Here is a 24,207-nt window from a genome sequence, read left to right as displayed (position 1 = left end):
ATGTATTTAACTAAAAACAGCATCAGACAATGCTTATTTCTGTGGCATCTCTTGTTCTTGCTTAGAAGTAGCTAGACGTAGTACCTTCTTACCCGTAGATATTAAATATTTACCGTTTTTGTGCAGGTATCTACTTATAAGGAATGCTTGGCTGATTCATTTAACACTTAATTGTGACCCCCTTAAGTCTTACATCATTGCGATTCCTGTATAAGGAGCTCCTTGACCTTATGAACCTCGCGGCCTTTCGTGTAATTTGCGTATTCGCATGTAATATTTTATCTGGTAACTCAGTGTTTACGATAACTATCTTAAATCTTTCATTTTGTTGCCAGGTTTCATTATTTAAGCGACATAAGACTCTAACAGCTCTCTCGGCTGTGTTTTCTCCTTCCCACGAAACGGGTCTCTTCAAGACACAGACACAGCCTCCCCAAAGATGACAGGTCCCCGAGGGAAATTATTTTCCTCCTCGTGTAAAAAAAAAACATTTTCAAGTATTCTAGACTCTAATAAAGGGGTTCACTCGACGCTCACATTTTAATTATTTCTGATGAACGTATTACTAAAATCTAAAATGTCTCTAGAGCGATCCCTGTAAGGAAGAAAGTTAATTTATATTAAAGATTAATAAAAAACATGACCTTACCATTTAAATATTTTTTTGTAAAACGGTTTTGTATATTTTATAAAACGTTTTTCAACCATAAAATAGCGGTAAGTACCAGATTTAAAATACGTGGTTTATAATTAAGTTGGTACCTACCCAGCGTACCTAGGTGTTTAAGTACCTGCTTACAAATCTTATGACGTCAGAATACCTACATACTTTTATGGACACGAGGTCTACCACTGTCTCCATAACTTAAAAAATCAGCCTTTCTATGTTTGAGATTGAGCTTTTTTTGTATATCAGAAAGAAAGAGTTACGCATTTAATTATCTTAATATTTAAAAATACAGTCTGCGCATGTTCGTGCTCGCAAAACTCGAAAAGTAGTCGACCGATATCGCTGAAAATTTCAAAGTTTATTCTTATTAGTGCCAGGAGTGTTTAGAGAGCGGTTTGAGTGGTAGAATAAGTCGGGGACGCCCGAAGAGTACTTAACTCAATATCTCTGCTCCAGAATGAGATACGGAGTAGAATTAAATTCGATGTAATGTAGTTTTTAACAGTAACATTGTGGTATACAGAAGTGAATGGTGGAAAAAGTCGGAGACGCCTGAGTAATACATTAGCAATAGTGAATCATTGCGGGATCCTCTAGTGGGTTAATAAATTATTATTAATTATATTTCCATTCAAAATTCCTGCAGCTCAACTAAAGTCGTCCTTCGCATTCTTCTATAATATTCTTTCTATTGTACATTGTACTCTGTTACGTGAGATATCGGATTACATACAACAGTTTTATCACCATTATCACCACCAGACCTCACCAATTAAGGCAGGTAGAAGCAGGCAGAGAAGCCGAGGGCGGCGCATTATCATACCGGCAATCCGCCCTGACCCGTGGGCGGCGCCACTTGTGGGCGGCCAGGTATCTCCTGCCTGGTACCTACTTGTCACAACATCTGTTGGATAATTCACTTATATTTAGATATAATATCAACTACCTACATATTATGTAGATATATCTACATGGGTTCTATCCAGAGATGTGCAAAATGGGTACTCAAAACCATTTGAAATGCAAAATGGAAATGGGTCAAAACTTTTCCATTTGAAAATGCAAAATGCAAAATGGTTTTTAGAAATGCATTTCAAATGCAAAATGCAAAATACCTATTTTCAAAATGCATTGAAAATGCAAAATGGTTTCTCAGGTCAAACAATCAAAATGATTTAAGAATTTTTAAACGATTTTGTAATTTAATAATGGACATCAATGTAGAACAAACATATTACATGACGGTAAATCCAAAAACACCACGACTACAGATTACGAAACCACAAAAAAATTGCGCGGGACTAATGTTGCCAACGTAAAAACATAGAAACTGCTATCTAACATTTAATATTACAGCGTCATGGCCCCATGTTCAGTATTTGAATCAGTATGTTTTGTAATGGTATCACTCAATTGCCAGGGCTCCTACCAGGGAGCAACTTGACACATGGAAATTATCTCTCATAGCGAGGTTGAGGACCGACTGATATTTGGGGCTTATGAAAAAAAGATGAATGGAGATAGTAGGAAGAATGTTGCAAAAAAGCATTTAAAATGGAAAATGCATTGAGAAAAGCATTTAAAATGCAAAATGCAAAATGGTTTTTAGAAAAGCATTTAAAATGCAAAATGGAAAATACCAATTTTGCATTTTGCATTTCCATTTGAAATGGATTTATTTGAAATAAAGCACATCTCTGGTTCTATCATAACTCAACACAGTGACAAGTCAACACACATTTAAAAAGTGATATAAAGTCATTAAAAACAGTGAAAAAAAAATTAAACCTAACTTAACCAACTTAACCCAGTTAATCAAGTTTATGTTTCATCACTTTCCATGACTTTATATTTTTTTTTAAAGATGTGATGAACTATCATTTTGATGATAATTTTTGTACATATTGAATTATTTGGCGTGTTGGAAATAAGCCGACGTAGCTCAGGGCCCAGAGCACCTGTCCGGACATCAGAAGGTGCGGGTTGAATTCCCGTCGGCGGCATTTATTTTTACTAGGGAGATATTTTCAATTTGTATTGATATTTCAGGCGACTAATAATTGCTTATAATAATTTTTTATCTCTATTGTTTTAGTGTCCAATTTTTGTCATAGCATCTTTTATTGTAACATTTCTCCTTGTATTAACTTCGTGTAATATTTAATGTGTTAATTGTAAATAAATAACAATAAATCTGTTGGGCATGCAGTTCGGCATAAGAGAATTCCAATATATATCAACTTTTATCTCAAAACTAAGTTTTTGTAGATAGGCCCCTGTGATCCTAAAACCCTGATTTTATTTACAAAAAAAAATCTCATTGTCATTCAGTGATAGAGATCAACGGAGGGTAAAAAACAAAACCTCACATGAATTTATTTTTATTTTGATAATTATCTCACATACTATTATCAAATTAATATTGATTCACGGGCTTTTATGTGATAACAATTTTAATCTTACTTGTATTATCCTGTCTTGCATCGTTTATAAATATTCACATTATGATACGAAGATCGTATATTCAGTTTTTCTATAAAGAAATATATAACTATTTAGGGTGAATTGCCTAATACAAAAAAAAAAAAAAATATATATAACTAGGTTTTCCACCGATAGATGGCTACGTGCTCTTACAAATACAGTAATAATATAGAGACCTCTATGAGCGTTTTCCGCGTTAATAGTATTCGCTCCTATTCATAGATGGCGCTGTCGGTGCGATAACTGAACATTTTTTGCACGGTTTGCGCCTTCGCTAACTAAATAATATTATTTTAACCGTTATGTGAGTATTTCTCAAAAAAAGTGTACATTTTGGAAAAATAAAGTGTGCCTACAAACAGTTCAAAAATTTCACATGTTTTTAATTAATCATACAAAAAAAATATGCACCATTTTGTAGAATAAATATTAGGCTTTACAATATCGAAAAATAAACATTACAATTGTATTAATTCGCAAATATTTTATTTTTTTTTTAAATATCGATTTTTACCTTCCATACAAAATAAAATTGCCACCTTACCCACCTCATTTGTTTATACTTCATAAAATGCGATAATAACGTTATAATATGTGATTTTTTGTAAGTTTTAGGGTCTTAATTAAATGTAGTTTCTGTAAAAGGGTAATTTTCTATGGGGTTTCATAATAAATTAATAATTTATGCACAAAAAACAAAGTGAGACATCATCATTTACTTTTTAGTAACTACTCTTTAGTTACGTTTTATTAGTACTTCCACCGTAATTTTTTAACCCATTCGTAAAATTTAACATGGGCAACACTAGCCTCTTTCTGATTGGTTGTTGGTCTGACTTCTCCGCCATAACATTAATTGTTAAAATCAGTAACAACGTGTTTCTTTAGTGGGACCACTATTTCGTAACAGGAAATATTTTAGCCTTTTTTCACAAAACGGTAAGTCTTTTTCTACTCATCTTTTTGAAACATGTGCGGTACGAACATTGCTAAGCTTACATATTAACACTTTTAAATTTTATCAAACCATTGACTTTTTATAACATAAATTCTTATTACAATTTCGTAACGTTTGTTATGAATTTCGTAACGTAACGAAAAAGTTCAATGTAAAGCTGAGTGTACACAGTTACAACGTGATTAAGAAAAGTAAGTATATTGTAAGTGTGTCTAGCATTTTTATGAAAGTCTTATGTAAGTTTAGTAATAATGTAATAAATTATGCACAATGCACAAATATACATATGTATTTAGATATAATAAGAAAAAAATAAAATTTATTACACCATAGAGCAGATCTGTTGATGGCGCTGGAAAGTAGGTAGGTTGTAATACATAGGATGCGCTGGAAATTCCTGATGGTCAATGGCAGAGCAGGTGTCGTCGGACTTGTATGTTTTATCATCGCGATTATATGGCATTATACATAATGACAAGTACTTGAAGATCTAGCTGAGCCGTCCAATACTGGTTTTATTTTAAATAAGCTTGAGGCACTCATACACACTATCCGTTCTACAGGCGCTCTATACAATATTTATAAGCGCCTTAAGTTTTTTATAAAAGCTTATTTAAATATTAATTTATCTTTATTTACTCTGATAAAACCATAACTACAGCATAACTTTTTTTTTGGGAATTCCTCCAAAAACCAATGCCGAAAGGCAAATAGCTTACAGAGAAAGACATAATAAATAAATATGAGGAAATCCGAATAAAGCATTTAACAAAAGTTATAGAAAATATCAAAAATAAAAAAGAAATTCTTACAGAAGAAGAAAAAGAAGAGCTACGAGCAAAGTGGAGACAAGCCAATGATAAAAGAGCTGAAAGAAAGAAAAAGGCTAATCCTACGACACAAGACAATAATACATTTGAACGTAGAAATAATAACAAAAAAATCCTAAAGGAAAGACTACAAAAGCTGACTGAAGAAAATACTCGATTAAAAAGTCGAAATAAGAATTAAAGACAGTGCTGTAATCGGATGAAAAGGCAAGTGAATATTCTGAAAATATTATTGCATAAACAAACTAAGACTAATAATGATGCTATTCCCATTGAAACTGGATTATATAATAAATCGGATATGTTATAATAGGAAATAATAATGCCATAGAAAATAACACTGATATTGAAAATATGAGTAGTGAAAATGAAGATTCTAACAAAATCAAAGATAAACCATGTGGAGTGACCATCTTAAAAACGAAAAACTGTAAAATATACATACAAAAAAGAAAGTGGTTTGTAAGGGCCTTATCTCTAAATCTCTATCACTAAATGACTATATTCATGCGCCAAAGCGGAGTGATAAACCAAAGACTGAAAAACTGACCAAATGTGTCTTGGAAAGATTTCAATTATTATAAAGATGAGGAAGAAATTTATAAAACGCTAATGGATAGTGATTCAAACTAAATAATTGTATGTTATTAAATTTTTAATAGTTTAAACAGTGCCTGTTCTTTAATTTACTAAGATTTGTTGAATATTGTGTTAGGTACTTCAATTTGGGAGCTGATAATTTGATTAAAAAACATTTATTTATACTCCCTTGTTTTTTTTAAACCCCTTTGGTATAACAAAATACAAATATTTGGGTCGTAAGTTTATGTATGTTTGTAGTATGTACAATAAATAAAAAAGTAAAGGATAATTACTTACATTTACAAAAGACGACAACTAATTAAATTTAATAAATAATCAAAAAAAGTAAAATAAAATTTGACATTGTGCAAACAAGCCTTATGTTTACTATTTAGTTACGTCTTATGACTATTTCGTAACACTATTTCGTAACTAAATTTTCGTTACGTACATTTATTTTGAGAAATACTCATGTATTTTTTTGTAGTTTCGTATCCCGTACAAGTTATAAACCATTTAAAATTATTTCCTACCAATTTTGAATGCAATTAATTTGTTGATAATTATTTCTTAATTAATATTTTAATTGAAACTATTATGATGAGTTACCTACTCTACCATGGAAGCCGCTGTCAAAATAATTATTAGGTAGGAACCATTGAATATATTTACACTACGAGGGCCTTCTTTCTACTGGCAATCTATACACAGTGACTGGGCTCACTTTACGACCGTTGATATACAATAATTATTAATTAATCATTGATTATTAACTCTTTTTTTTCATTTCTTTATTTTTACAGCAATTGTTTTCTTCTGCCATGGATATTTTCAGACAGGAACATGTTCGTTTTAAACTGTAGCCTGTAGCGCTATATTTGTGAAGTAATTAATAACTAAAATTTTTTGCTGTTTGCGGCCTCACGGAGAAAAATTACCAACATTGAATATTACTAATTTGTTAAGAATCTCTTCAAATTATTTGTAACCCGGTTAAAAACAGGATTGCAGACCCTTAACGAATTGATTGATAGGTTTCCTAATAAACTTTTAGTAAAATACGAATGTATTATCACGATGTCGGAACACGTGGTCATAAAAATCCTAATATATATCCTAGTATATAAATCAGGCAGGTGCATGAACACGTGTTCCGATATATTGGGTATTTCATAAAAGTTTATCAGGAAACGACCTGCAATCCCGTTTTTAACAGGATTATCAATAATTTGAAAAGATTTTTGATAAATTAGCAATTCACATTTTTCTCCGTGCAGTGCAACTATGTCATCCCCAATTGAGGTGTGTTGTGAGTTTGTTGTTGGTATGTTGGGAGTGGGGAGGGGAAGGAGATGGGAAAGAGGAAGGTTGGGAAGTATGTATCTGGCTATTTAGATCCAATCAGCAATATGGATTGCACTTAACTAAGGCCTTTAACAAATGAATTGACAGATTTCCTAACAAAATATCAATAAAACACGAATGTGTTACGAGAATGTCGATAATCACGAAAAGCGCAGCTGCATGTATACGTGTTCCGATATATTCTGAATGTACTAATATTTTGACAAAGCAATAATAATTAGTCGCCTGAAATATCAATACAAATTGAAAATATCTCCCGAGTAAAAATAAATGCTCCAACGGGAATTGAACCCGCACCTTCTGATGTCCAGTCAGGTGCTCTGGACCACTAAGCTACGTCAGCTTATTTCCAACACGCCAAATAATTCAATATGTTCTAGTACCTACTTCAATTAACAATTACTGCTTATTATATTTTTTCTCCTGTAAACATTTACTCGGGAGATATTTTCAATTTGTATAGATATTTTAGGCGATTAATTATTGCTTATAATAATTTGTTATCCTTTGTGCTATGCACAAAAAACCTTGTCTTATAAACAGTAGTTTACCATTAAAAAAAATACTAATATTTTCTAGTGAAATAGTGTGCATCACGTTTTTAACAGGATTTTAATAAATCAGCCATACTCATTTTTCTCACGGTTAAGGTTTTACCAAGCTAGATGCGTCGTGATATTTTAAATCCAAAATCCGATCTGTATATTTTATGTCAATGCTTTAACTTCGCTTGGAGAGTTTTACATACTTACGTGTTTTTTTTGTCAGTATCAAACTGGTGGTTATTTTTGAAGCCATCAGGATACCCGTTATGTCAATTTGCCTCCCAAGTTCGTGTCCCGGCTATGCCTAGCTGAGTTTTGTTTTGATTAATCGCGCTGTTAAGAATAGTGACTTGTGTATTTCATACCCAAGTTTATTTTTAAATATAGGCTGTTTGACAAGTCAAAAATATTTCACCAATAAATGAAGATATTATATGTCTCGACGCCATCTAGTGAGAAATTTAGCACTGACAAAGACTTTCCTACAAAAATAAAGTTGGTTGTTTACAGGTGAAAAAATATAATAAGCAGTAATTGTTGATTGAGGTACTAGTACATATTGAATCATTTGGCAGGTTGGAAATAAGCCGACATAGCTCAGTGGTTTCACTGACGATGGATTCCTACGGATCTAAGTTATTTATATTTAAGATGAATAAAAAAAGGACTTTACCATTAAAATATTTTATGTAAAACGTTTTGAATATTTTATAAAACGTTTATCAATCGTAAAATTAGCGATAAGTACCAGATTTTATTTTTCTAGACGATGAATAAGTAACTTCCAGAAAAATCCCTCTAGAAACATTTGAGATTTTAGTAATTCGTTCATCAGAAATAATTAAAAAAAACCCCACGGAAAGATCGATTATCTAGGCCTGCTAGAAGAAAGTCGACTGTAGGTCCGTCCATTACTCCGGGCCGCGCGTCGAATATCGTTATTACACGACTCAATGACTTACGTCGTTAAGATTCCCACTTTATTTTAGAGATTTGCCAGGGCAAATTCAACCGTAGGTCTGTTCAATACACAAGGGCCGCGCGTCGCATATTTTTGTGAACGGCTTCTTCACTTACGTCGTTAAGATTCTGGCTTTATTTTGGGTATTGTCTCGTCTTAAATTCGCAGGCGAACGTTCTACCCACTTAACCAACCGAGTGAATGCGACTCATGCTACGTTCGAACAATTTACTCAAATTATCTACCTGAGATTACCTTGATTATGCATTATTATGACTTCCGCCAATTGATCTAGTTCAAAAATCAAAATATTTTTTTAATATCTAATGAGACTAATGACATTTGAATAGTTCAACAAAAACGTTTTCTCCTTCAACATTCCTGAAAGCGTATCTATACTCTATTTGGTGGTCAAGGTTAATTGTTTGCCATGATACTCAATTTTTCCTACTTCTTGTGAATTAATCAATTGACCTACATTTTCAAGAGTCAAAACATAAAATTTGTTTGATTAAAACAATAATAAAATATTCGAAGTTTGAGCTCTGACATCAAGAAATTTTCACTAGTTTTTCTGAAATTATTAAAGCAACTATTTACTATTCGCGACGTCATTTTCACAATGCGCTTAGAAATATCAATTTAAATGCAAAAAAAAGTGGTAAAAATCTTTAGTTTTTTTTGTAATGCGAGTACCACACGAGAGTTCTAACTGCGCCAGTTCGGCTAGAGCCAGTGGGGCTATAGCATCTACGGTCTCGGTCTGTTCTAATGCGGAAGGAAGTACCTGGCTATTCAGAGCTGGCCACTAAACACGAATAAAACCATTTCAAGAAAAGTTTCGATTCTGAATGGTGATCTTTCACCATGGCGATACTGAGAGTATCCCTACCTTTCTGCATTAAGTATAAAATAAAATGTATAGCCACAATGTTGTAGAACTTTCGCGAATATATACTTCCACGTATTCTCCATGACTGAATTACAAAAATATCCATGTTCCCTCATTCGACGTTACAAAAAAATGCGCATTTGAAGTTGGTAATAAAAAAATACCCTAAAAAGTTTTATAAATTATTCAAGATGAGCGCATCTCTACATCCGGCGGCGAGGTACCCGAGCGAAATAGCCAAACAATCGTCCGGACGGTAATAACAACTGAGAAGGTATCTCTTCCCCCCCTCACCTCCTGTCACGCCCACCTGTCAGAGGCAGCTTTGCGAAACAGCCGCCAGTCGGTGCTGGCACACCTGTCAATGCGCACGCGTCGGGAGCGCAATTCACAACAAGCATTTTCAAATCCGTGTTCCATTTCATTTTCAAAAGTTAGAATTTCGTCAAATGATTGACAATCGAATTACGATAGATGTTTGACGTTCGAATTACGTTAAAAGTTTGACGTTCGAATTACGACAGAAGTTAGTTTGACGATCGAATTTCTTTTTTGAAATTTGAACGTGTTCCCTTTTTACGCAGAATAAAACTATCGACAAAAACAGTTTTTATAGTTTGTTGATGATTTTATAATTATTATGGTTTTTTGTGCATTATTATTTATTCGTTAGTGTGTGAGTTTCTGTATGCAAATGACTTACCTACTGAAGCACACAGCACACATGTTGTCGTGGTTTTTGTTTTGTCACGTTTGTGATATATGACCCCGTACTGTTTATACATGTAATTATATGTACCTCTTCAATGCACAATAATAGTTGTACAAAGTATATTATGGGATGTTGTGACTGGAATAAATTTGACTAAAATTGCTGCTACCAATAATACTTAAGTTAAATTAGCTTAAACATAAAATAAACTGAATTTGATGTTTACATTATTATTTAAGTTGCGGTCTTTGAAAAGGTTTAGACTTGTGGGACATGTTAGATAGATACATCATATTAAAACAAAACTCTTCCTGGTTTCAACTTAATTACAAGAAACAACTGTTTAGTCTGTGGAGATGGTAAAAGATGCATTAAAGTTCATTTTTTCTCGAAGTTATGTTTGAAGGTTAGGAAACCAAACTATGAACCTGTTTTATGCATCTTTTTCAATCTCCTCCGACAAGTAGTAATTAAGTTGAAACATTCCAAATAAAGTTACATTGTTTATAAGATATAAAAAATCACTGAATCACCCAGATTTTAAACTCTGGAGGAAAGAAAGTGCCTGTTATCCCTCGTATCTGGATTCGTGCTTGATTTACATTGGACTAGAAGGATTTTCCTTGGATGCTATCTGTATCTGAAGCTACCCTAACACAACCTAATTTGTAATTTTTATATACGCAGTTTTTAAGTTTCATCTCTCGCCGTTCAAGTCTGCTGTGTAGTTAAGTTTGTCAATATAAAACAAGTTAAAAAAGTGAGTTATTTCGTATGAAACTTTATTAAAAAATCAATAGTTTTTGCATCTTAAAAAATTGTTAGCGGAAAATTTCAATAATTCTTTTTCATTGATTGAAACGTATTTATCGTGTTTTCTTTAAGAGCAAAAGTTTATTACATTCTATTATTCTAATTTAAAATTAGTAAATTGGGAATCTACTTGGTAGTGAGATATTTTAGGATGACTACACATACTGTCTTTTGTTTTGGAATGGAAAAGTTTATTACAGTTTTTCATTCTAATTTCAAATTAGTAAATTGAGAATCTACCCAGTATGGAGAAATTTTAGGATAACAACATAAACTGTCGGTTGTGATCGCTATTTGGTTTTAGAACGAAAAAAAACGATTACAGTTTTTCATTCTAATTTCAAATTAGTAAATTGAGAATCTACCTCGTAGAGAGAAATTTCGCGATAACGACGGTGTAATGTCTGTTTTGATGCGAATATTTTTATGTTCTGTAAATATTCTTTTGGGTGGCGTAATTTAGGCTTAACCATTTTCCACGGTAATATGATAAAGTTTACACAGTGTTTTTCAACCTTCGCCCATTGTTATCGCATCCTATGTGAATTTCATATCGTTACTTGTTAGAAAAGTGTTTTTTGTTTGTTTAGTATTCATAAAACGCTAAAATGAAAAGTTAAAGAGCATTATTATTCAAAATAATATGAACGGTGAGTTCTGCTGTCATGAACTTTGTACAGTTAATTATAATTTACTTTCAATCTTTTTTTTATAAATCTGTAAGCTGTAAAACTGACACAATTTTATAAACTATCGAGCAGTGTTGACGCCATGAAATTTTTATTGTGGGGTGTCCGGGGGTAGAGTGCGCTAACTTTGCGAGGTGATTGAGAAGGAAAAAAAACTTTTATTTTTTTTATATTTATACATAAAAAAATTACAATGTGTGATATACATATTTATATATTTCACTAGTAATTAGATAAAAGATATTATGATATGATTAATATTTATTATTTTTCAATGTTCTCCCATAATAAGCAATAAATTGCTTGTGTGTATGGGATAAGGTATTATTTGTTTAGTTTCTTAGATTTTTATTTTATTTTTTAAATTTTTATATTTGTTTTTCTTTTATTTATTTACTATTTTTTTTTATTTATTTTAGGTTTGATTTTTTTAAGAAAATTCAACTGTTTTACCCTAAAACTTTGGAATTACGAAAAAAGTTATTTATCTTTTTTACTTGTACTATCGTGTAGAATCACCCCCGAAATTAGCACACTTTACCGGACACCCTGTATATACCCTAGAAGTCATCGAATAGTTTGAAGATTATAAATATTATTACCATGATATTTTATTAATATCTCTAAAAAAACTCTTAAACGCTCTGGCGTCATCAAATTCATCCAGCTTTTTCTGTTTAAAATAGGTCGATTTCACTATTTTCAGTTTGATGCGTCCTTTACATCATGTGCTACAGAGATTTGAAAAAAAATCTTATAATTTTCTTTGTACGCACATCTCGGGCGAAACATGGTAGTTAAGCTTGAAAATAATAGTTGATGATCACTAGATTAAGATAACTCAAGGTGTGAACTTCTGTATTTGGAACTTAAATGTCATTGAGTGTATAGATTGACGCATACTAATGTTTAGATACGCACTTCATTTACATAATAACATGTCTATAGCCGCCGCGTAGCTTCTTTGAAACGTGATAAAAATAATAAATATTTGATATTGAAGACATTTTCTTATGGTGGTTGGTTATAATATGATATGTTGTACAGAATAAAATAATAGTAACAAATACTACTACTGCTAATTAAACAACCGGGCCTTAATGTTTGTCTTACTTTAGAAACAGAATATCCATTAATTAACCACAAAATAGCGACCAGTGCACCTAATCAAATGTCAAATTTGAACAGCTTGTCACTTGAATTTTGTGTTAAAGGTTTTTTTTTTGATTCTGTTTTCATTGTTTTCAAGGCCCTTCACCTTTTGTAAAAATGGCCCACGTCAAATAACATATACCTATTATATAGGGGCCACCTACTATTAGGTGTTAACAGTTAAATAACTCGTTAATTTAACCGTCTGTCAGTTAACTATTCACAAGAGGTTAAGTTATGACTTAACCTTCTGTCACCCTTCACCGCTCCTTCATAGATATGAAGATATCGTTATATTAAATGAACAACAAGATAAAGATGAAAAAAGGCTGCCACGTTAAGGCGAAGCTTAACGCCAAATCACTATTTTGATTAATCTTTATTACGAATTGGTGTACATTATAAATACCAAAAAATATGCTTTAGATAAATTGAAGGTTTTCCTATCGTTTCTCTTGAGTAGAATACAAATAAAAAAATAAATTGCTCAATAAAAAATATAAATGCAAACTACTACAAAAAATATTTGTTCAATACAAATGTATGAACGCGTAAAGAATAAAACTTTAAAAAAATACAGTTTTATAGCTAAGATTATCTGTGACAGTTTCACTTGATTAATTTTTTGCATTCTTATAAAATTATTTACAAATTAAATAAAAACCAGTTTTGTGCTTGAAATCGAACGTTTCTAGGCTACGTTTGTCATGCGATTTTAATGCACATTACCTACAATATAAGGTATACCAAGAATATACACATTTTTGGCTTGTAGCTTCCTCTTAATCGCGAATTCTGTCAATAATATCGATGGCCTAGCGCACATATGTGTTAAGTGCAATTTGACAATTGAATTTATAAGAATACTGCACGTTAACTATATGATGTGAAGGAACGAAATTAATGTGAATATCCGATTTTTACTCATTCTAGATGAAACATCTATTACCAAATTAAGTATCTTGATAAATGATTTTCATAACACATGTTTTTTCTTAAAACTTAACTAAAACTACTACGCTACGCCATCGATATATAGGTAGGTATATTGCGCATTTTCCCGTTTCATTTTTATTTTCATATTAAGCCCCCGCATATAGAATAAAATCGCAAAGCAATCTCCGAAATAATATTAGAAACACGTTTTTTTCTGTTATTTAATATGTTATATCCATGAAAAAATTCACAGTGTATCTTTAAATGCAACTAAAGCATTTTTCGGGAAATTTTTGCTCTATTTCAAACGAGTCGTGTGTTATTAAATATTTTCACCATTTTCTCTTACTTATTATCGTTTTTTTTTTTAATATTAGAGCGCTCCCTCTAACATTTGTATTTACATATCTCCCTTTTAAACCATCTTTGAACTCTTACTACGAGGTCTTAACCTTCTTCATAAGCCATTTCGAAGCTCCATAGATCACGATGAAATGGACGTTGCTAGCTGTAAGTATTTGCTTTGACCCACAGATTATAGGCAGAATTTTTATAATGCCAGAATACACCGTTCATTATTTTTTTTAAACTGTATTAGAGTACTTAGAAAACCTCGATTATTTTAAGAAAGAAAGAAGTAGGTTTTTGATTTTTTATTGGCTGATCAAAAATAGCATCATAAATTTATAGATAATAATATTATATTGAAACGCTATTAAAAATAGTCGCATCCCTGAATAATGACGATAAAATTATCTTTTATTATTCTATTTATTATGTTCGTCGGTTCGGAGAGAAATTTTAAAGATTCGCACCGCGACGGCGCGACAATGGAGGAAATCATATTTGGAATGGCCGTTTCCGGTGGCGTGCATCGCCGTGCCGTGTAAGGCCAGCACTTCCTGTCTGGTGATGTCCAACCACCAATATGGAGCCAGGATCCCACGCAAACCCCACACAATCAGCTATTTAATGACATCATTATAATTTAGGATGCTTTTGGATCTTCTCTATCCTGTTATTTATTCATTTTAAACGATAATTGAAATATGTCTTGTAAAAGACCATCATTCAGAATCGAAAGACTGCTTGAAATGTCTGTAATCGTCTTTGTTGACCAGATCTGGAGAGCCACGCAATTTACAAACTCCCAACCCTCCCCTTTCCCATTTCCTTCCCTGCGTACTCTATTCAGCCTCAGAATTTATCCCAAATGGGTGTGCCATAGTTGTCCCACTGGCTCCGGAAAGTCGAGAGCAATTGATACTAAAAATAATAAAAACAAAATAATTGTGCGAATTTCACGATGCCAGAGCTTACCGCTGTCAGTATTTAGTTAAAGGCAAAATATTTTTGAATTATTTGGTAAACTTTTATTTTTCAAACTTAAAAATAATTCTTTAAAACCCATCACACCCGGCTAGCCGCCATCTTTAATTATTTAATCTCCCGTCTGCGCATGCGCTGGCCTGTCAACCGTCTCTCTTCGTCTTCCTGTCAAAGTTACCCGCTGTGGGGAAATTTACATAGTACTAAATCTTCAACTGCTCCACACTTACTAGTCCTACACTTGCGAAGCATAAGGAAAATACAAGTGTATTATTGGTCCTCATTGCTTTAAATTATAAATACAGGGTTTTCCAATAAGAGGTGTCATTTTGTATAGCCCGCTATTTCGGTAGATGTTACTTTTGAAGCTGTCATTTTGACAAGTAGAAACTACGCCATTGATAAAAATGGAACGATACACGCTTCAACAACGCATTGAAATTATTAAAATTCACTTAAGTGAATCAAATTCAAAACATCTTGAGTGATGAGGCCCATTTCCACCTCGGTGGCTTCGTCAACAAGCAAAATTGTCTGGGGCTCGGAAAACCCAAGAGTTTAGACCTTACTTTTTCGAAAATGAGGCTGGAGCAACAGTTACGGTGAATGGATCGCTATCGAGAGATGATTAATGATTTTTTATTGCCGAAATTGGATGGTATTGATCTGGACAACGTTTACTTTCAACAAGACGGCCACACAAGCAACGAAACCATTGATCTTTTACGATTGAATATCAAAATAACACCTCTTATTGGAAAACCCTGTATCATAAACTTTGAGTGTTTTATGATTGTTAATGCCTTCCGCCCATGGATACCATAAAAAATTTCATTAATTAATTTGATAGTATAATCACAGTCACTAATTAATTCAAAACTCTCAGAATCCCATGAAAAAGGTGTTATAAAGCTTATTTTTCTGTATAACTTGACGATGTTTTCTGCCATTAAATAATTTCATAGAAAATAATTCAAATTTAGAAAATACTATTTGAATTTTTAATAACGTATCGCACTTATCTCAGTGAAAAATCTTATTAAATTATTTTTTCGAACGTTCGTCATGGCTTGGTTCATTTTTGCAAAGCTTTGGTCAATTTCCCAAAGTACGGAGCGTGACTGACAGAATGATTTCATGTTAAATTTAATCTTAGATTGAAGAATAATATAGTATGCACGAGCTATTAAATAATCTAGATTTTAATTGTTATCTAGTTTACTTTTGTGAGGAGAAAAACACCAAATCACGACACAGAAATTCAAATTATGAACATTGTCATTAAATGGCAATTGGTATTTTTTTTAATTTGAAAGGTTCACGTAAAACGCCGTCTCTAGGTCTAATTCAGCTTTTTATCAAATTGTAATCAGCTGACAAGCTTACCAATATAACGGTTTTGCTTTTCTGCTATTAAAAAAATGTTCAAAGCCTGAAATGGACCTAGAATTGACGTTTAACGGCACCTTTAAAATGTAAAAAGAGAAACAAAATGGCGCTAATTCATTTTATAACAATTAACACTATATGGTCGGGCATTTTACCGCCAAATCACGGCGTAGGGCGGATGTTTTTTTTTAAATTTTAGCGCCTAAATTAGAATTTCCGCCAAATATTCATATCTTATGATCTATTTGATATTTTTCGATGAAACTTTCAGTGTTTTACTTTAAAAAGATGTGTGTGTAATTCCTCTTTTTATGGACAAAAACATTCTACTTTCTTGGGAATCATAGAAAAAACAGTATTTCACAATCGAAATAACTTTATTCATACAAAATTACAAGATTATTTGGAAATTTTTAATACATATAAAAAAAAACTATAACCTAATAGTGCTTCAATGTGTGATAGCGTTCGAAACACTTTCCTTTATGCAGGGGCACATTGCAAAACTTGCACATATACCGCGTTTCACTGCGTAGTTTGTGAGCGGAACATACGCGACAGCGATTTTATTTTTTGCTGTGTTTCAAACTCATTGTTTTGACAGGTAGATAGATCGGGTACCGCCGACAATAGAAAACACATGACCCCGCACCCATTTAGAACCCCTTGTTTACAAGTTTCCCGCTCCTTACCGCTGTGCGCAACAAAACGAGTAAACTCGTCTCCCGCGTCTTACTGTAAAACGGCGTATGATGAGTTTTCTCGTTTCCCGCAAAGAATGTGTTAAATTAATTAAAAATCAGCATTGTCATCATCCGCTATCAGAGGGTTGAAAAAACCAAATCACACACCAGATACTAACGGCCTTACAAATAAACGTGTTTTAAATTTTACACAACTGACAAACAACCATTAATGTATGGTAAATGGTAGTTAATCAGTTGTAAAAAAATTAAAACACGTTTATTAGTAAAGGGGTCAGTATCTACAACCGCGCTCACGGAATTCCAACTCTTTGCTTGGGAAATCTCAAACAAAAGAGTTGAAAACCCTATTTCTGAGTTAGATAGTATTCCGTAATAATAAATTTATTTAATTTTTGACAGCCAACAACTTGCAAATATTATGTAATTACAAAATATTTTGAGAAATTGGAAAAAGCTATTTAATCTAAATCTTTAATATTATTTAGATAAGCGTTAGTGCTCAAATGTGAATATTGCGTTTTTTATAATTTGTATTAGTTAAATTACTTCGTAAGTTTAAATTTGTATTACTTAAATAACTTTATAAGTTTAATTGTATTATTTAAATAACTTCGTAAATTTAAATTTTTATTAGTTAAATAATTTCGTAAGTTTAAATTTGTATGAATTAAATATTTTAATAATTTTTATATTTTTTTATTTAAAATATTATAATTTTGGTGACTTTCTCAACTACCACACTAGGCTCATGCCCGTATTATGGCAATCGCAAATGATTCACGTAAGAATAACAATAATAAAACATAACGGAAAAGGAAATTGTTGTGGTAAAACTAAACCTAAAAAAATATCTTCGTAAGTTTAAATTTGTATTAGTTAAATAACTTTGTAAGTTTAAATTTGTATTAGTTAAATTAATCGTAAGTTTAACGCATCAATCATAACAATATTTAATATATCTCCTTCTCGGAAGAATGGCGCTGTAAAAAGTACAATGTAGATAGATTATCATTTCTCGCTTTAACTCAATTTTCAATTTTCTTGGCATTTTGAAGCATGCGTAGTTTTCAGTCTGTTAACCGTGGATTCTTGTACAGTTATATCTGTTTCTTCTTCTAGTCACGAAAGGGACAGTCCTATTTACGTTTTCACTTCACAAGTTCCGTTACTTTCTACTGTTTTCTTCCCATTATTCTCGTACGTCGTGAAACTGATATGGTTGACATATCATAACTGCTTAGGACTTAGGTTTGTATAAGATAGTGATTGCGGTTTCAAAAAGGGATCGAATTTCAAAGAGAGATTTAGTCTACATGACCTAGTCAATATTTTCCCATTTGATTCGTTGATACTAATGCGACCACAGCAGCAATTCATATTTTTTAACCACCAGTTATGTTTTCAGTCAAGTTTTTTTATAAATAAATAATAACCGACAAAGTGTATCAATTTGTGCCATCAATCGGATGAGAAAAAATGTGGGATAGTGGACAATCCACGTGATATAAATAATAATGTTTTTATCGTTGTGCGAGTTGTCCGAAGGTCGAATGTGAGCGTTCTATTTGTGGATATGCAAATAAAATAGCTCAACATGTCGATGTACAGGTTCGTGAAAGACTCTCAGGGAACAGGGGTTAACAAGAGACTGTTTGTCCAAGCTACCCTTGAAAACGAAACAGACAACAGCTACACAGGTCCCGGTTATTCGCAGACCCTTCCGAGTACTTCGAAGCCGCTAAAATCGAGTCTGAAGAAGACTGGACCACCGATTACAACGAGTCTGAATCTAGCCTCTCTTCCGAGGAGTCTCAGAGACAGCTTGACCAAGAACTCGACAGTCTACGATGGTAATTACCCGGGGTATGTCTCCCCGCCGTATAAATCTGGAAATGGTCACTCGGACGACAGCTTTGGCGGAAGGGTCGTGCGAGATGGAAATCAGACTCACTTTGAATTCGACGAAACGAAAGCCATGGCTTCATCGACCCCATACAAACCCTCGTACGAAGACGATAGCCTCCAATCCATCTACACGAAAAAAAGGCTATCGACTGAGGTGTTGGGATCTTCTCTCGAATCGACGAAAGTCTCAAAGAAGAATGAGAACGGTACGAGAAGGATTACCACAAGGATCGTCAGGAAGGTCACAACTCTTTCAAGAGGTGAAGAACAGTCAGTGCCTCAAGAACTGACCAGGAGAGCAGAAGGAAAACAGATAACACAGAGAGCTGAGTATGCGAGGAACGCAGAGATGAAGGCCATACAACCTAAAAAAGTCAAGGTAATATTCAAATTTTGATTGATGAGTTAGTTATTGAAGGTGTCAGAGTTGGTGTGAGGCAAAAAATTTCATTGCCAATAATTTTGTTTACGGATTTACTGAAGCTTTAAATTGATGGGAGGTTCCCTTGTCTCATCTCCTTTCTGTTTCGGCATTATTTTGTTTGTTATTTTGATTAATTATAACTAACATATAATTAGTTTGTTGATGACGTTTCTAAGACAGTTGATTACAATAATTTGTAATTAGCTATTGGTGTTTGGTGATTAGACTGATTAGTTATTGATGCGTAGCTTAGATATTTTCGTGATGTAAAACAGAATATGCGATTAATAACAAATTAGCTATCTATATAATTCTATCTCTTTTCTATAAATATAATATGCATGTATTATATATATAAACCTTTCGGAAGAAATTCTCTAAATGATAGTGAAAACCTTATCAAAATCCGTTGCGTAGTTTAGACATAAGCGCACAAACCGACAGACTCAGATAGCATCTTTATTTTAGTATAATAGAGATTCGTGTAAGCTATAACTGAGTAGAAATGACCTATGGTTATTTAGTTAGTCACTTTAGTTTCCCCTTAAAATCGCCATTCTTTCGAGCAGACACATTTAACTTAGCAAATGGACAGAAGACCGTTCTGTAATCTTGTTTATGCGATTACTTGAGCAAATCCGATTTCCTTCCGAGGCGAGGTTCTGACGCTCTAACACTAAGCCTTTGACGTTCGGCCACTGAACCAATGCCTTCACTGCATTGCCGATGGCAGTAATATTTATAACATCAATTGTAACTAACTGTTGACGTCTTTTGAACTTTGCCCAAACTCCTTTCCTTTCTGTGACACGATTACAAGGTAAAATGCCATTTGCTGACATACGAAAACTATAAATTTCATTTTATATTACGCTTCAAGATTTTAATAGCCATCTGGCATTTAAATAGTATGCAACAATATAGTCTTCCGGAAATTGCTTTTATTCATTGCTTTACCGTTATACTATATTTTTGCCATCTTGTGTTCACTGTCTGTGTGCATTAAACTAACGTTTGTCACACCATATGTTCAAAATTACATTTTTAAATGTTTGTCCTCTCACATCCCGGCAATTAGTTTACGAACTTATTTGTAATTTAGTACCTACTTCAGTCTTTTATTTTCTTCAGGGCCTCCTGTGTGGAGTAAATATATAAAAAAAAAAAAAAGTCATCTTAGGAAAATTAAATCTGGTCAACTTGATGTTGACAAAGGTGGACAATAATAAATCACTGTTTAAATACTTTGAATTAAGCTTCCTTTCCAAAAACAATTTCATTGATGCTTGAAGTGATCGCTATCTCTAATGCTTAGATACAATTTATTCCATTTTACAGATATTATACAGTTCGCTTGGAGGAACTGACAATGTTGTTCAACTATCGATACACCACCAAAAATGCTACTTAAATACTTCTTTCAAAATTTTTATTTAATTTATTTATTTATCTTGCTAACATTTATAACAATGGTTTTATTATGCCTGGGAGGAGTTCCCGTGTAGAGACAAACGTGGCTTCTTTTAGAAATGATACATTCCTTGTATCTTCCTACGTGAAGTACAATGCTAAGTAACCGTTTTCTGATAACTTTGAAATGTAAACGTAACACACACGCGATGCTTACATACAATTACGAGTAGATAGACTAATTCTACTAACTCGTAAATCATTATTTTTATAAACATGTCAGTTGTTTTCTTCCCATAATTCTACACTCCGTTGCGTATAAAAACATTTGTTCAGATTTCCATTTATTTTTGCTCTTACGGGAGTGCGTGCAATGTTTACTTTCTCAAGTCGCTTGACCAAACCATCTGGTTAAAGAATATAGTACATAGTGATTACCTATTGATTCAATGTCCCTAAATGGAGAATCAGCTAGAACAGCTAACGTTACGACTGACAGCAGCTGACTAGTCATGTAATAATATGTAATGCCGAGTCGATACCCAGCTTTACTAGACCTAGTGTTATCGAATGAGCAGCAAATTAGACGAGCAAGTACATTGAACATATAATTTTTCTGTTGTATCTGCTGATTAATTGCTGGCTTCAGATCTAAACAATGTTGGATGTAAATAAAAAATATAAATAACGACTATGGTTAACATCAGATCCGATATATTTGAATGGGCCGTGAATTGTACTTGTTTCTGATCGCAAATCAACGTCATTAGCGAAAGATTGACCCATTCAAAAGCTAATCCTATCCTAATTCAAAATAAGTTTGACGGAGGGAGCGTTTATTTAGTGTGTATAGAAAAAACGTGCTTCGTCGTATAAAAACAGTTGAAAGAATAATCGTAAAATAATGTGACAATCTATTTGAACTAATCCCCAGAAACCTAACAAGTGTACTCGATACAAGTCTTGGCGTTTAAACGTTTAGTCGAAAGATCACAGACACGTATCAACAGAAAGGAATTTCTCACTAGCCCAATTAGTTAACTGTATCGATTATAATGAAAAGCGATTTTGAATAGGTCGCTGCTATTTTTGTTGGCATGTTGAAGACCACGTTCGCTGCTCCTTAGGTTTTGTAATTTTGTCAATGCAGCATTATCACCTAAGAACAAGACTTTTTCGTTACTTTCATCGTAATGCGATTTAGTATTTAGGATTCGACGATTTTTTCACACCTTGTCAAATTGGAGGGTGGCAAACACTCCCAGATACCCTAAAACTTGATTGTTTTGAGAAGCTTCCTACTTAAGTGCCTGCCGGTCCAGAATTCATAGTTTCAGACAACGTCGTGTAGGAAAAAAACACAGTATATTTATCTAGTGGCAAAAACAAATAAAGTGCGGTTGAAATTGTATGCTGAAATACTTCAAAGTAATTTCGTACAATTTTTCCTCTCATTAAACCATTATCGCCGGCTAGCGCCAATCTTTTACCGGTCCATATAACAATAATGAATTGTTCAAACTTCAGATCAAACCGGTTTCCACGAAACAATGCAGCATTCTGTTTGTGTTGGATTCTCTGAATCAAACTGGCAAATGAGCATTGAAAAAGTATACACAATGGCTTTTCTGTACCAAAAATTACTTCTTTCTAAAGTCTGGTCATCGTCGTCACGGCGCTTTATCCCAGGATGGGATTTGGTTGCCTCCAATCCTCAAGCTTTTCCACCCTGCTTTAAGCGTCTGCCACGTAGCTATTCCATCTCTTCCTCGGTCTGCTTACGAGTTGCTTCCACTGGGGAACACATTTGTTCCTGATTTTCAATGTCCTCACCTGGACAGCCTACCCCGTCTTTGGGACCTACAGAACCTTACGATGGTAAAACAGTTATTTTAAACTTCGTTAACTGAAAAATCATCAAACATATTCATTTTTGTTATGGGTCTGTCTGTGATTGTAACTCTGGTTCTGAACTCAGATTTGTTTTTAATTCAAGTGTCATCTCATCATTTTCAAAATTTCGAACTGTTTGTGTCAAGAATTAGGATAATCGATAAAGTACATACCTATCAAACATACTACTTTATGTTGTCTGTGCGTTAGTACTGCCTGAAATTTGGTTCAATGAACTCAAATTTGCTTTGAATTTAAGTGCCGTTTTCAAAATTGGAACTGACTTTGGGAAGAAATCAGACAAGCGATAAGGATACCTACCTATAATGTAATATTTAAACAGAAAAGATAATTTTATTTTAAAATTTCAATTTTCAAAATTGGAACTGATTTGTCGAAAATTCAGACTATCTCGTGATTTTTACGGGTATGCTCTAGTGTTACTATAAAACAAGCCCAATTTCATTCCATTGCTTTTCACCGGAGGGCTCATCTCCTGTATTCCATTACAATGCAGATGAAGTGGAATAGAACTGTGTGAATCTTTAAATGTCGTGACCGATATTCCACGGGAATTTCCATGGCTACATATATTATTTCCTTTGATTTGTAAAATGAACAGCCAAATTGTTAGGTGCAATTGATTCGTTCATTTTAATATTTCTACCGATAAGTAAGCTCAATTTATTTTGACGTGTTAAGTGCATTGATTTTAACAAATAGTCCCATTACGATAATATTCCACTTTGTTGCATTCATTTTGAAACCTGTACATTTATACAACTTGTAAATCTTTTACTTTAATCATTTAGAAAGTTAAATGAAGTAGGTATAGAACATAAACAATCTTAATATTAATTTAATATACAATGGAGGGTGGAAAAGAAACAGTCCAATTATAAATGTTCACAGATGGTTGATTTGGTAATATACAACTAAGTATTTAGTTAATGTAGACTAAAATATAAAAAAAACAGGACTAAGTAACAAGTATATAAAAATGGAAGTAGAACAAATGTAATAAACCTATACAATGCATTATACAAGAATATATGTGTTTATAAGTATAAAGGACGGATAGAGTGAGATACAGGTTTTGGCGTTGTAGCGGGATGGGGGAGAAAAGGGTGAGGTAAAGTTGCCGCGCAACTGAAATTAAAAAAATAATAAATTAGCAATTTAAAAATAAAAAAGGTACAATTAATTTCATCCTTATGATTTTGTGCTATTCTCACTTAAAATGTGATACAGTGAACTTCTGTAACGATAGTAACTAGCAGTGAATATGTCAGCATGTATGTCTATATTTGCAAGGTTTTTGTTGTACCAATCGCAGGTTCTGTTCATAAATTCGTTTTGATTGGAGTTGGTGTTGCATTTATCAATATAGAAAAGGGTTTTTTGTCTGCCATATAAAAGCGGTGCGTGGACATTTATTTTGTTTACTAACTCTGGGCAATCAACTTTTGATTTAATAATGTTGTAAAGGAGCATCTGATCAGCGACAAGCTTCCTGTTGAGCAGTTTTGTGATTCGAAAACGTTTCTCGATATTTAAAATT

General features: G+C 33.0%; 1 protein-coding gene across 23 annotated transcripts in view; it reads left to right on the top strand.

The window, feature by feature from the left end:
* shot (dystonin-like protein short stop) overlaps window positions 1-24,207 on the top strand; it is a 644,554-nt gene that overhangs the window by 368,598 nt on the left and 251,749 nt on the right. For 6 of the 23 annotated variants that reach the window (XM_089648698.1, XM_089648714.1, XM_089648712.1 and 3 more), the window contains exons 1-2: window positions 9,685-9,813; window positions 18,420-19,298. The exons of 10 other annotated variants lie outside the window; for them this stretch is intronic. In XM_089648698.1, the coding sequence (XP_089504824.1) occupies window positions 18,609-19,298 (690 nt within the window). In that variant the 5' untranslated portion in view covers window positions 9,685-9,813; window positions 18,420-18,608. Of the gene's footprint in view, window positions 1-9,683; window positions 9,814-18,419; window positions 19,299-24,207 lie in introns of those variants that run through there. 7 more of the 23 variants (XM_089648707.1, XM_089648702.1, XM_089648703.1 and 4 more) reach the window with 2 other exon arrangements.

This window comes from Hesperophylax consimilis, chromosome 28 (assembly GCF_061612785.1).
Source record: "Hesperophylax consimilis isolate HC1 chromosome 28, BYU_Hcon_1.0, whole genome shotgun sequence".
In the NCBI taxonomy this organism is placed as follows: domain Eukaryota; kingdom Metazoa; phylum Arthropoda; class Insecta; order Trichoptera; family Limnephilidae; genus Hesperophylax; species Hesperophylax consimilis.
This window is presented reverse-complemented; position numbering and strand designations above follow the sequence as displayed.